The sequence below is a fragment of the Melospiza georgiana genome, chromosome 30, assembly GCF_028018845.1.
Source record: "Melospiza georgiana isolate bMelGeo1 chromosome 30, bMelGeo1.pri, whole genome shotgun sequence".
NCBI lineage: Eukaryota > Metazoa > Chordata > Aves > Passeriformes > Passerellidae > Melospiza > Melospiza georgiana.
In genome coordinates, this window is record NC_080459.1 from 1,044,050 (window position 1) to 1,056,762 (window position 12,713).

At 50.7% G+C, this 12,713-nt stretch overlaps 1 protein-coding gene across 1 annotated transcript; it reads right to left on the reverse strand.

Annotated features, from left to right (window-relative positions):
* Positions 1–5,235: 5,235 nt before the first annotated feature.
* Positions 5,236–11,101, reverse strand: LOC131094612 (cell division cycle protein 20 homolog). Its single transcript, XM_058042264.1, has 10 exons — positions 10,906–11,101; positions 10,280–10,425; positions 9,554–9,650; positions 8,486–8,614; positions 7,935–8,131; positions 7,212–7,306; positions 6,639–6,870; positions 6,404–6,529; positions 6,110–6,227; positions 5,236–5,414 (listed from the first exon to the last, which is right to left on the reverse strand). The coding sequence occupies exons 1-10, from the start codon at positions 11,096–11,098 to the stop codon at positions 5,236–5,238; spliced, it is 1,512 nt and encodes a 503-aa protein (XP_057898247.1). The 5' UTR covers positions 11,099–11,101.
* Positions 11,102–12,713: the final 1,612 nt, after the last annotated feature.

The following is a 12,713-nucleotide window of genomic DNA, read 5'->3' on the forward strand; positions in this document are numbered from 1 at the left end:
AAGATCTCTGTATTGTAGAAGTGACCCTGCCCTGATTCTAGTTATTGTAAATGGGCTGCAGCTGTGATGTCCTTGATTGGGCAGCAGCTGTAGCCCATGGAGGTAACTGAGATAAAAGGGGGCGGGGTGGTCAGGGAGAGCCTTGGAGAGGAGCCCTGACTGAGAAGCAACAACAACACTGCTGTGAAGAGATGCTGTGAGAAAACCACCCAAAAGGTATGAGGCTCTGGAAATGTGATATGTAACAATATAAATACAACACTATACAACTCCATACATAATAAATAGAAATAAATACATGTATAGACATAACAATAGAGAGATGTAAACATGCATTACATATTTCATGACATATAACATGACAATATAATACAAACATAACAAACCTGTCTATAAATACACAAATATCAGTGGACCAATAAAACAATCCATACAACTCCAGCAATAGAAATGCACAGCTACAGAGCTGTACAAGTATGTAAACAGATGAATATACACGCATCAATATAATAATATACATATATAATATGCCTATACAGATATCAATCAGTGTATGTAAATATCCCTATACTTGTAACTATCCAAACCTAACTACACATCCATAAACAGTGCTAGATCAGGAGGGGTTGCAGCCGCTGATGTTCCCAGGCTGTCGCTTGGGCTCTTCCTCCCGAGCAGAGCAGCTCTCCTGGACAGGGACAGCAGATGGGACATCTGGCAAGCAAAGGGAACACTGAGTGAGTGTGGGGACGTTTCCCTTGGCAGCAGCTGCACTTCCATCAGGGAAGAGGAAATGTCAGAGCCTCCCCAGCAGGGTATCCTGGTTTAGGGCAAATTTGTTAAAGAATCTGCAAAGGAGGGCCCCTCCAGAAAGCAAAACCCACACGGCCCCTCCCCCCAACTGGTTCGGGAAAAAATTCCTCGGAAAGAGGTGGAAAGAACCTGTTTATTTCAAGCACAGCACCACCATCTGCCATGGACTGATCCAGACTGCACTAGAAAGGGGAGAGGCTCCAGAACATCTGCAGTATATTGATGACATCATTGTGTGGGGGAACACAGCTGCGGAAGTGTTTGAGAAAGGGAAGGAAATTATCCAGATCCTCCTGGGAGCTGGTTTTGCCATTAAAAAGAGCAAAGTAAAGGGACCAGCTCGTGAGATTCAATTCCTGGGAGTGAAGTGGCAAGATGGACAGCGTCAGATTTTCTACAGATGTCATCAACAAGATCACCGCAATGTCTCCACCCACCAATAAGAAAGAGACACAAGCTTTCCTGGGTGCCATAGGTTTTTGGAGGATGCATATTCCTGAGTACAGTCAGATCGTGAGCCCTCTTTACCTGGTCACCCGCAAGAAGAACAACTTCCAGTGGGGCCCTGAGCAGCAACAAGCCTTTGTCCAGATCAAGCAGGAGATTGCTCATGCAGTAGCCCTTGGCCTGGTCAGGACAGGACCAGAGGTAAAGATCATGCTCTACTCTGCAGCCGGGAACCATGGCTTGTCTTGGAGCCTTTGGCAGAAGGTGCCTGAGGAGACTCGGGGTCGACCACTGGGATTTTGGAGTTGAAGCTACAGAGGGTCTGAAGCCAACTACACTCCGACAGAGAAAGAAATCCTGGCTGCCTATGAAGGAGTTCAGGCTGCCTCGGAGGTAATAGGCACTGAAGCACAACTCCTCCTGGCACCCCGACTACCAGTGCTGGGGTGGATGTTCAAAGGCAAGGTTCCTTCCACTCACCATGCCACCAGTGCTACATGGAGCAAGTGGATTGCTCTTATCACTCAGCGCGCCCGTATAAGTAAACTGAATGGCTCTGGGATTTTGGAGGTCATTACAAATTGGCCCGAAGGTGAGAATTTTGGTGTCACAGATGAAGAGGAAGAAGAACCAGTGACATGTGCTGAAGAGGCTCCTCCCTATAACCAACTGCCCCCAGAGGAAACACGCTACGCTCTTTTCACTGACGGTTCCTGTCGCATCGTAGGGATGAACTGGAAGTGGAAAGCAGCCGTATGGAGCCCCACACGACAGGTTGCACAAGCTACCGAAGGAGAAGGTGGATATAGCCAACTGGCTGAACTCAAAGCTGTTCAACTGGCCCTAGACATTGCTGAGAGAGAGAAGTGGCCAAAGCTCTACCTCTACACTGATTCATGGATGGTAGCCAATGCTCTGTGGGGATGGCTGGAGAGGTGGAAAAAGGCTAACTGGCAATGTAGAGGGAAACCAATTTGGGCTGCTGATGAGTGGAAAGACATTGATACCAGGGTAGGGAGGCTGCCTGTGAAAGTCCGCCATGTAGATGCCCATGTACCCAAGAGTAGGGCCAATGAGGAGCACCAAAACAATGAGCAGGTAGACCAAGCTGCAAAGATAGGGGTGTCCAAAATAGACCTAGATTGGGAACATAAGGGAGAGTTATTCCTAGCTAAATGGGCCCATGATGCCTCAGACCACCAGGGCAGAGATGCCACCTATAAGTGGGCACGAGACCGAGGGGTGGATCTAACCATGGACAGTATTTCTCAGGTCATCCATGACTGTCAGACGTGTGCTGCCATCAAGCAGGCCAAGCAAGTGAAGCCCCTGTGGTACAGTGGGCGGTGGTCCAAGTACAAGTATGGGGAGGCCTGGCAGATTGACTCCATCACACTCCCCCAGACATGCCAGGGCAAGCGCTACGTGCTGACCATGGTGGAAGCCACCACTGGATGGTTGGAGACCTACCCTGTGTCTCATGCTACAGCCCGGAACACCATCCTGGGCCTTGAAAAGCAAGTTCTGTGGAGACATGGCACCTCTGAGAGGATCGAGTCCGACAATGGGACTCATTTCAAGAACAGCCTTATCAACACCTGGGCTACAGAACATGGCATTGAGTGGGTGTATCATATCCCCTACCATGCACCAGCTGCAGGAAAAGTGGAGAGGTACAATGGACTACTAAAAACCCAGTTGAAAGCTTTGGGTGGGGGATCTTTCAAGAAATGGGAGCAGCATTTAGCAAAGGCCACCTGGTTAGTTAACACCCGAGGTTCCACCAACCGAGCAGATCCTGCCCAGTCTGAGTCCCTGAATGTAATAGAAGGAGACAAAGTCCCAGTGATACATATCAGAGGTTTGTTACGGAAGACTGTGTGGATCAATTCTGCCTCGAGTACAGACAAACCCATCTGTGGGGTTGTCTTTGCTCAGGGACCAGGTTGCACGTGGTGGATAATGCAAAGAGATGGAACAACACGATGTGTACCTCAGGGAGATCTGATTGTGGGGTAAGAATGATGTGCAATATCACTGTTCATTGGATGTTACTGCCATTGTCTGTACATTAAACCATACAGACATGAGATAGAAGGAAATGTGTAAGTGTTGAAGGTCTGGGCAAGTGGAAGATGGAGAAGGAAATGTGTAAGTGTCGAAGGTCTGAGCAAGTGATAGATGGAGCTTTAAGTGACTAAAGTGAAGAGGGAGAATCCTGCAGCTCTGTAATATAGGGCCTGGATTCAGTGGTCCAGTGTGGGGATTTGATGAAGGCATAATGGGTATTGCTTGTAATTTTGGGGGGAACAGATGGAAATTTTGTATGAATAATGCATGATGTGTTGCAGTATGTTGATGATATGGGGATAAGGGGTGGAATGTCCTGGGGTGACGTTATGATGCTTGTATCCCCATTCATCTGTTCTGTGCCTTTAAGACCGGCTCTGAAGAGTGGAAGTTTTGTTTGGGTTTCTCTTATCATGGACACAGAGACGAGCAGTACATAGGGCTGTTTTGCCTTCTTGTTTTCAGCTTGCTGCTTTGCTTGCTCTCTTCTCTGCTCTTGCTTCTGCTCTTGCTTTTGCTTCTGCTTATTAGCTAGTTTAGCTAAACAGTCCAAATTCCTTCCCGGACTGTTTCTCCTCTCCTGTTTCTGTGACCATCTAGAACCTGCTCCGGACTGGGACCCGGGAACATCGAGAGTTTGATGTTTTGGCCTGCAGCAGCTGCCCCAGCACCGGAGGGACTGAGAACAGAGTAACCACCCCCAAAAGAGACTTTCTGATTTTGTCATCTTTCTCAGAGCGGTGCCATCGGGTATTGTTCATTTTGTGTGCTGGGGGTGCTGTGCCTGAAATAAACAGGTTCTTTCCACCTCTCTCCGAGGAATTTTTTCCCGAACTGGTTGGGGGGAGGGGCCATGTGGGTTTTGCTTTCTGGAGGGGCCCTCCTTTGCAGATTCTTTAACAAATTTGCCCAACGTGTCAACGATCGAGCCTCACGTTGGGCGCCAATATTTTGTCCTGGTTTAGGGCAAATTTGTTAAAGAAGCAGCCTGGCTGAGCTGGTTGTTGGTCAGGTAAGGGCTCAAATATATTTCCTGCAACTTACTCCATCACAGTTCGGCCTGGAAAAAAAGACATTTTTCCAAGTGTAGGGGAGTCAAGCTCCAATAAATGTCATCTGAGCCCTGGTGCTTGCTCCCCTGCATGAAGCCTCAGTGAGGCACCAGGGCCTCCTGTCAGCAGGAGGGGAAGGGAGATCAGAGTTGTTGGAAGAATACGTGACTGAAGGCTGAGCACAGGGTTGGTGGTGCTTTGCATGGCTCTTGCATGACATCCAGGCTGGCTGTGGCAATGTAAGCTAACCTTTTGTTTTGCATTAGGCTTTATGCCAGAGCCAGCCCCTTTCCAGCCTTTGGGGTGATTACAGCTGTTGCTCTATATTTCTCTCCCTCCTTTTTTTTTCCAACAGCTATTCTACTCTAGCACCACAGGCAGGCAGTGATGGCTGCCTGTAGCTAACAAGACAAACTGAGATCTGCCTGCAGAGCCATAGGAAGGTGTCCCTGGGCTTGTGAGACAGGCCAGGACAACACAAACTGAGGCCACAGCCATGCTGTGCTTTCAGTTGAGCCTGTGGTGGAGCTGCTGTGCTTGTAGTCAGCATCTAGATGGGGCAGGTGGCATATCTATCTTAGCTGAGACAGAAACAGAAGTACAGCCCTTGCACAGCATCCTTCTGCTAGGCTGTGCTAAGCTCAGGGGCCTCTAAACTGGCCCTTAAGACCTAGGTCTCCACTCCTTGCCTAGATCCCCAGCCTCAGGGAGAATGACTTGTGTTTAAGAGGCATGGCTTTTTCTTCCATCAGACTCCATTAAGAAAAAGTCAAGTTAAGCAGTTCATTAACATTTAAAATACTGTACAGTGTGTAAAACCAAATATCCCCCTCCCCACAACAATCCCGTGCTCTCAGCGGATGCTCTGGTGAAGAATACCACTTTTGGCACTGTTTGTCTTCTCTTTCTCCTTCTTCCTTATGGGATCCATCTCAAAACAGCACCAGACCTGCACTGTTTCATCAGCAGCTGCTGAGGCCACTGATGTACCATCAGGACTCATGGTCAGGTTCAAGATTCTATCAGTATGACCTTAGGAGGAGAAGGAATGTGCAATCAGGGCTGAGCTGATCAGCACATGCACATTTACTCCTGTATGCTCCCATGAGCCCTGCCAGCTTGCATAGCTGTCTCCCCAGTGGCTGTGGCAGCATGATTTCAGACCCCAACCATACACTTGGATCAACGGTATCTCTTCCACAGCCCCGTGGGCATGCTTTACTCCTAGCAGCATGGCCCTGGATACTGTCCTGTATCAGTGATGCTGCAGCCTCAAAAACCAAGGAGTGCAGCTGTCCTCAACCTCTAACAGCCCCCACCCAGGCCCTGTCCACCTATAGTAGGAGTCTTAGTATCTGTAAGTAAACAAAAAGGGGGAACATAGTAGGAGTCTTAGTAAAATATCTGTATTGTATATTGAATATCTGCATATAGGCCTTGCCCTGATAAGTCCTGGTTGTTTTTGATGGGCTGCAGCTGCAATGTCCTTAATTGGGCTGCATCTGTAGCTAGTGAAGATAACTGGGATAAAAGGGGCTGGGATTGGCCAGTCAAGCTGAGCTGACAAGGAGCCCTGACGAAGAAGGAGCAACAAGCAGGAGAAGAAGTCAGAGCTGTGAAGAACTGCCCCTAAGAAGTATCACCGAGAAGGTACCAGACTTTAGAAATATGATTGCGACAGTAGGGGACTTTAGAAATGCAACAACAAGATAACAACATCCACCTACCTTGCAGCTCTGCAGCCTTGGTCATTATTGGATACTTCCATATAACCAGCTGATTCTGTGCAAAGCCATGGGCTGAAATGAGCTCCTTGTAGTTTGTGGACCATAGGATAGAAGTCACCTGCAAAGAGGTAGTAACACAGGTGAGGCGAGGTGCATGGGCTGATGCTCACCACTCAGAGGCGAGCATGGTCCCCCTCCTTCCCTGTGCCTCTGGGCCTGAGGAGCCAGCAGCTCTGTGTAGGTGTGCTGCCTACACAGAAGGTGTTTGTCTCCAAGCTGATGTTCATCTCTCACCTGGGAACGGGTATCAACAGCACTGAGGCAGGCGCCAGAACACACGTTCCAGATGCGGATATGTCTGTCTCTAGTGCCACCTCCAGTGGCTAGAACATTCATCTGCCACGGGCACCACGCCACAGCCTGAGAGAGGAGAGTTCATTTTAAAACATACAAGAGGCAACCTGCACCCAGCCAGTGCTGCATGCCTGCCTTGCACACACATATCCGCCTGCGGCAGCTCTGTGCTCACCTTGACAGCACCATGGTGCTGAGTGAAGGTCTGTACAGGAGCAGAGTCGCCACCCCCACCTTGGGTGCATGGCCAGACGTTCGCCAGACTGTCATTGCCACCACTGGCCAGGTAGCGGCCATCCAGAGACCATCTGAGTCCGCACACCTCATGTGTGTGGCCAGCAAGGGTGGCCACGTGATGCTCAGCCACTCGGACATCGTGGTGATGGATGTGCCCAGTCTGTGCACCACTGCAGAGAGAAGAGAAGGCTTGCAGGGTCAGGCTGCACATTTTCACCCAAATCCATTTTTGTTGTTGCAAGACTGCTATACCTGCCACTGGGTTTCAACCAGTGTTACCAGCAACACAGGTCTGTTGGTGTGAGTGAAACACCCACACAAGCTCTTCACAGCTTCAGCACAAATTGCAATACAGGAAAGAGGCCTTCTCCTCACAGCCCGAACAGATAAGGCTGAGAAAGAATCCCAAGCCAGGACAAACTTCTCTCTGCCATCCCTAACCCATGCCACACATAGATTGAGGGATAGGAGTTTGCAACAACTGGAAACTGCCCTTGACCCACTGCTTTACCTGGAGAGGATGCAGCTGTTCCCGCCGACGGTTCCCACACGGGCGCAATGGCTGGTCATGGTTCGGAGACGTTTCTGCTGCTCAATGTCCCATAGCTTATAGGGGCCTGAGGAAATATATGTATTGCAGTAAAAGATCTCTGTACTGTATAAGTGACCCTGCCCTGATTCCAGTTATTGTAAATGGGCTGCAGTTGCAATGTCCTTGATTGGGCAGCAGCTGCAGCCCGTGGAGGTGGCTGGGATAAAAGGGGGTGAGGCATTCAGGGAGGGCTGCAGAGGAGCCCTGGCTGAGAAGCAACAACAACACTGCTGTGAAGACCTGCTGTGAGAAAACCACCCAGAAGGTATGAGACCCTAGAAATATGATATGCAACAACATAAATGCAACAATAGCTTGAAAGGCAGAGCAAAAAGTTCTTCAGAAGAAACCCAATCCTGTTTCTATGCCCTAGGAACCTCACTGCACAGGCTCTGGCATTCAGCTTTCTCAGTAAGGGAACAGAGAAAATGTGTATCTCATGACTATAGCATAGAAGGTAACGCTGCTTATCAGAAAACCCCCAAACCAAACCCTGCCTTGCACACTGGGCAGTTCCACCCCACACCAGGGAAGACAAATCAGGTGCATGGCATCCTTCCTCTGCCAACCAAGGTTTTGTCCCCAGGCCCCACAGTTCTGTCAATCCCTTGAAAATGCCTCTAGTTTTACTCCTGCATTCACCTGAACCTCAGCACTACTTGTGCCAACAGCGAGGTAGTCTCCATCTTTAATCCATGACACAGAGGAAATGTAAACATCTGGATGCTCCGTCTGCAGCAGGGGGATAATCTCCCTAGTACCGTAATTCCACAGATAAACAGCGTCGTCCAGAGCCACTGCCAGGAAGTTCTGGGAGCTCCAGTCTATGAGATTCAGATTTGCACTTTGAAAGAGCAATGCAGGTCACACCATGCTTGGCTAGAGAGCATGCCCTTCACCCGTGTTGATGCAGCAGGTGTGGGTGCACATGTGCGCACACACACGTACAGGTGAGGGGCAGCCTTCTGAGTGTCACTATGCCCAGCTGCTGGGGCCAGGTACCCTGCTCCAAGGCATCTACACAGTGCCCTAGACCACTGTCCCTGTAAGGCCACACAGGGACACTCCAGAAGTGGTCTATGCTAGCCTGGGTACACAAAATAATACAGACAGCCCAGTTACACTGTCCTAGGAACAGCAATCCAGTGCAGAATGTTCTGGATGCCCAGCACTCAACCCTGTAGCCTACTTACAGTAGTTGTTGCGGATCGCTGGTGCATCCAAGACCTGTTCTGGCTTTGAGGGAATATATCTGCTATTCTTCCTGCTGAATCCAGGTGCCATTTTCTGACTGTAGAGCACTTTCATGTTATTCTGATAGCCTGTGTGCAGGGGAACAGGTTTGTTAACCTGAGTTAGTTTCCTCCCAGCTGAGTGCTGCTCACCCAACTAGGAATCCCTTGGAGTGAAAATAAAGCCCTAAGAGAAACACTCACAAGCCTGCAGTGCACTAAAATCACTGGCAGTATGAACTGCTGAACAGGGGTGAGCTACAATTTCCTCATTCATGGAAACAAATTTAACAAACACTTGGGTTTTTGAATCCCATTCTATTTAGTTGCAGTTTAAGCTAGAAAATGCACAGCAGAGAGTTTGATGCTCTTACAGACTTCATGAAGGTTTGGAACCTGCAGTACAGGTGACTGTCACCGACATCTTTTCATAAAAATCCTTTCTTTAGGATTTTCCCCCCTTCTGAGAAGCTGTGGCCTCAGCAACAAAATGTAAACAATGGTTATCTGCTGCTGGGGAATGCAGCAGGTGGATGCGAGATTGGTCTTGGGTGAATGTTTGGACTTACTGACCACTAACGGCAGAGCTGGGTCTCACCCTCTGCTGAGACACAGCCCTTTGTTTATTCATTCTTTTTCTATTCTTAGCTTAGCTAGCTTCTGAGAACTTTCCTTCTATTTCTTTTAGTATAGTAACAATGTAATATATATCATAAAATAATAAATCAAGCCTTCTGAACATGAGGTCAAGATTCTCGTCTCTCTCTTCTCCCTGAAGACCCTTGCAAGCCCTGTAACAGGTGACCAACTGGCAGTCATAGCAACTCTCCTAAATAAATTCACTGTAACTGTTATGCCCTCCCTCAACCTCAGGAACCTTAAGAAAGGAGACTCCAGCCTGTACTCCTGAGAGTACAGCTCTCAGAAACCAGTTGATTTCTCTTGTGACCACACACAGAGCCTTTGTGTTGCTGTTCCCCTGACCTGATCTCTCCTGCTGATTCAGCTCACACAGAGCCTATATCATACCTTCTGGAGCATTCTGGGGTTTTCCTCTGAGGTGGAGGATCTTTGCCTCTTCTACATCAAAACCATTCAGATTCACTGCCCAGGCTTTCTGTTGCTCCTACAGAGACAAATCACCCTCAGTACAATGCATTTAAAACAATTCCCACACTGCAATTTAAACAGACACCTAAGCCCCCTTCTCTTAGAATCTGAAGATGTTTGACTGTGCTGCAAGGGTCAGTCACACAGGGCAGGTCAAAGGAGTTTTTCCTCAGACTTTCATACATAGTCCTGCTCACTTTTCACACAATGGCAAATTCAGTGTTATTGCCAGTGGGAAAAGCCACAGCCACAAAGCGACCAAATGCTTCATAAACAGATTTCAGAACACAGTGTAAAACATTCCAGAAGTGTTCCCTGTGGAGACATTGTCCTAGAATAGCTACCACCAGCAGTTTCACTTCGCATAGGCTTACAGCTTTGTGTTTTTGTTGCCTGCTACATTTTAAAGCCTCATTAATCAAAAGCTAAATTTTGCTACCAGAAGCAGCATAGGCTTAGAGTGCATGGCAGTCTCTACAGCTTCAATCTCATCCTAAGCTCCTGAAGCCCAGAGCTGCAAGTAGTGATGGCTGGGACTTGTCAGTCCTGTGTGCCCACTTGATAGAACCTATAGTTTACTGCTCTGTAAAGGGGCAGGAAGGAGTAGCGGTTGTTGGAATAATTGTAACTTAGCATCATGCTCACCTTCTTGGTAGGGGAATCCTCAGCAGGGTCATTCTCTTTAGTTAGGAGGAAATTTGCCATCTCCATCTGCAGAGTGCTGCGGTTGGGAATGTAGCGATTCCCCCCGGCCTTTGTGGGGGTGCTTTGAATTTTGGATCCAGATTTACCTGCATTCACATATGAAAATATTGTCTTACAGCTATTTAACAGCCTGTATTAGAGCATTCATGGGAGCAAACCCAACACACTTCCACATCACACCCACCAGACAAGTAGGACTCTGAGGTCTCATGCCACCCAGTCACAACTAACTTATATTTTCCTCCCTGCCACCAAGTTGGTTAGGGACTGTGTGGAGCAACTCCTTGGGTCTAGTGTAACAATTCCCGCCCACACTCGTCCTAGCATACAGCTGTGCCAGCAAGGCTCAGCTGGGCGAACAGCAGCTCGCCAGCCCCAGTGCTCAGAGCTCTACCCCTCATGCTGGCAAGGAGGTGGGTGGCTGTCAGGAGCACAGCCCACCTCCTCCTGCCTGAGCAGCAGCTGGTAGGGCAGCGTGGCAGGGAGCCCAGAGCCCCGTGGCTACGGACAAGCAGCCTGGGCAAGGCTCCCGCACTCAACCTCTGCCGCTGGTGGCCGGTGCTCACTGGGTGTCTTGGACAGCGTCTCGCTGGAACTGTGGGAGCGACTGGCCGGCTTCATGGGCGACACGCCGATGGGGCTGGGCCTGGGGCCGCTCTCCTTGGCCTTGCGCTGCCATCGCGCAGGCGGCACGTTCGGGATCAGCGTGTCCAGCTTCAGCAGCCCGTGCAGGTCTGCCTCGAACAGGAACTGCACCATGGTCCTGCGGGCGGGCGGCGTTAGCCGTGCCCACCAGCCAGGCTGAGCCTTCTCCAACAGGCCCTGCCGGCCTCCCCACGACTGGACTGTGCAAGCGCTCCGGCCACTCCTCCCCACCCACGGACACCCACACTCTCCCCAGCCGCTCCTCGGGACACTCCATCAGCTGATACGCCCTCCCTCTTCTCGGGGGTCCTTGATCAGCCGGCACCCCTTCCAGCCGCTCTTTGGGGCTCTCTCGGATAAGCGACATTCTCCCTTCCCCTACCGTTCAAGGGCAATCTCATCCCTGCTCTTTCTCATCCCCACCGAGCTTTGCCTCCGCCCTGTGCCCCTGGGGCTGCTCTTGGCCAGGCAGCCTCAGTGGGAGCCAGCACTGGCTGCAGCCCCAGTGGGCCCCCCCGGACAAGGCCCAGCAATTAGGAGGCCAATGAAAGCTCTGGGCAGCAGCAGAACCCTCAGCAGAGTTCTTTGGAACATCAAGGACTGGCCACACCTACACTGCAGCCTCACTGGGAATGTTTCCTATGTACAGTAGACTTTCAAAAGAAGCTGTTTGAGGGAAAGGTGAACTAAACACTCACTGTCTTCCAGTATGTCCAAATTCGATCAGAGCCTAAGATGAAGATCAGCTCCAAAACAAGCAGGCCTGCCAGGAACCCCAGCCAGCAGCCTGTTCCTTGACAGAAACCTCTTCCAAGGCCCTTCTGGGCATAAGGAACATGTGCTGTGGTTCCAGCTGCACCTGTGGGAGCAATGGGGAGCACCAGCCCGTGCTGTGCTGCACTGCTGAGCTGGCAGCACGGTGTCTGCGGGCAGGATGTTCTCCATTTCCCCCAGAGCTGGGGCCTGCAGGCATCTTTCCGCCACTTGGCACAGGCTGTGCCACCCAACAAAGCCCAGCAGGCTGGGAGGAGAGCCCGGGGGCTGTGCAGCTTCTTGGGCAGTCGCTGCTTGGAGGGACACGGGCCAAACCCATCCCTGAGCAGCCACTGCCAGCCCCGGCCCTCCCTGCCCTATGACAGCTCCCCCAGCCCCAGGGCGCAGAGTCAGGCCCAGTCAGGACCCAGTGCAGCCCCTGCCCAGCCGGGAGCCAAGGCTGGCTCTGGCCCTGGGCTTGCGGCAGGGCTCCCGCTCGGGGCTGCTCCTGTGCCTTGGGCCTCTGGGCACTCAGGGCCAGCTCCGGAGCAGCTGCAGCGGGAGAGACGTTGGTGCACGAGTCCACTTTCCCCGGGGCTGTGAACGAGCTCCGGAGGCCTCAAGGCCTCCAGAGATGCCTCCAGCTTTGGCTGCTGCTGGGCCATGCAAGGGCAGGCCCTGGATGAAGAGCTGCTGTCACACAGCCCTGCCAAGGGCTGAGCCCTGCTGAGCCTGTGCCCGTGCCCATGCCTTTGTTTGGCTTGGCCTTCCTTCCTGCAGCAGGGGCTGCCAATCGGCCTCTGCTTCGTTGGGGAAACACCTCCTTCTGTCCTGCCTTTTCGCCCATCACTAGAGAAACAAAAAGTACACCTTAACAGATGGAAAAATTCTCCATTTCTTTAATGGCATGTTCAGGACATCATGCTTATGCAAAATCGGGTGTAATCAAAAAATCATCTGGTCTTTTTCAGCTGGG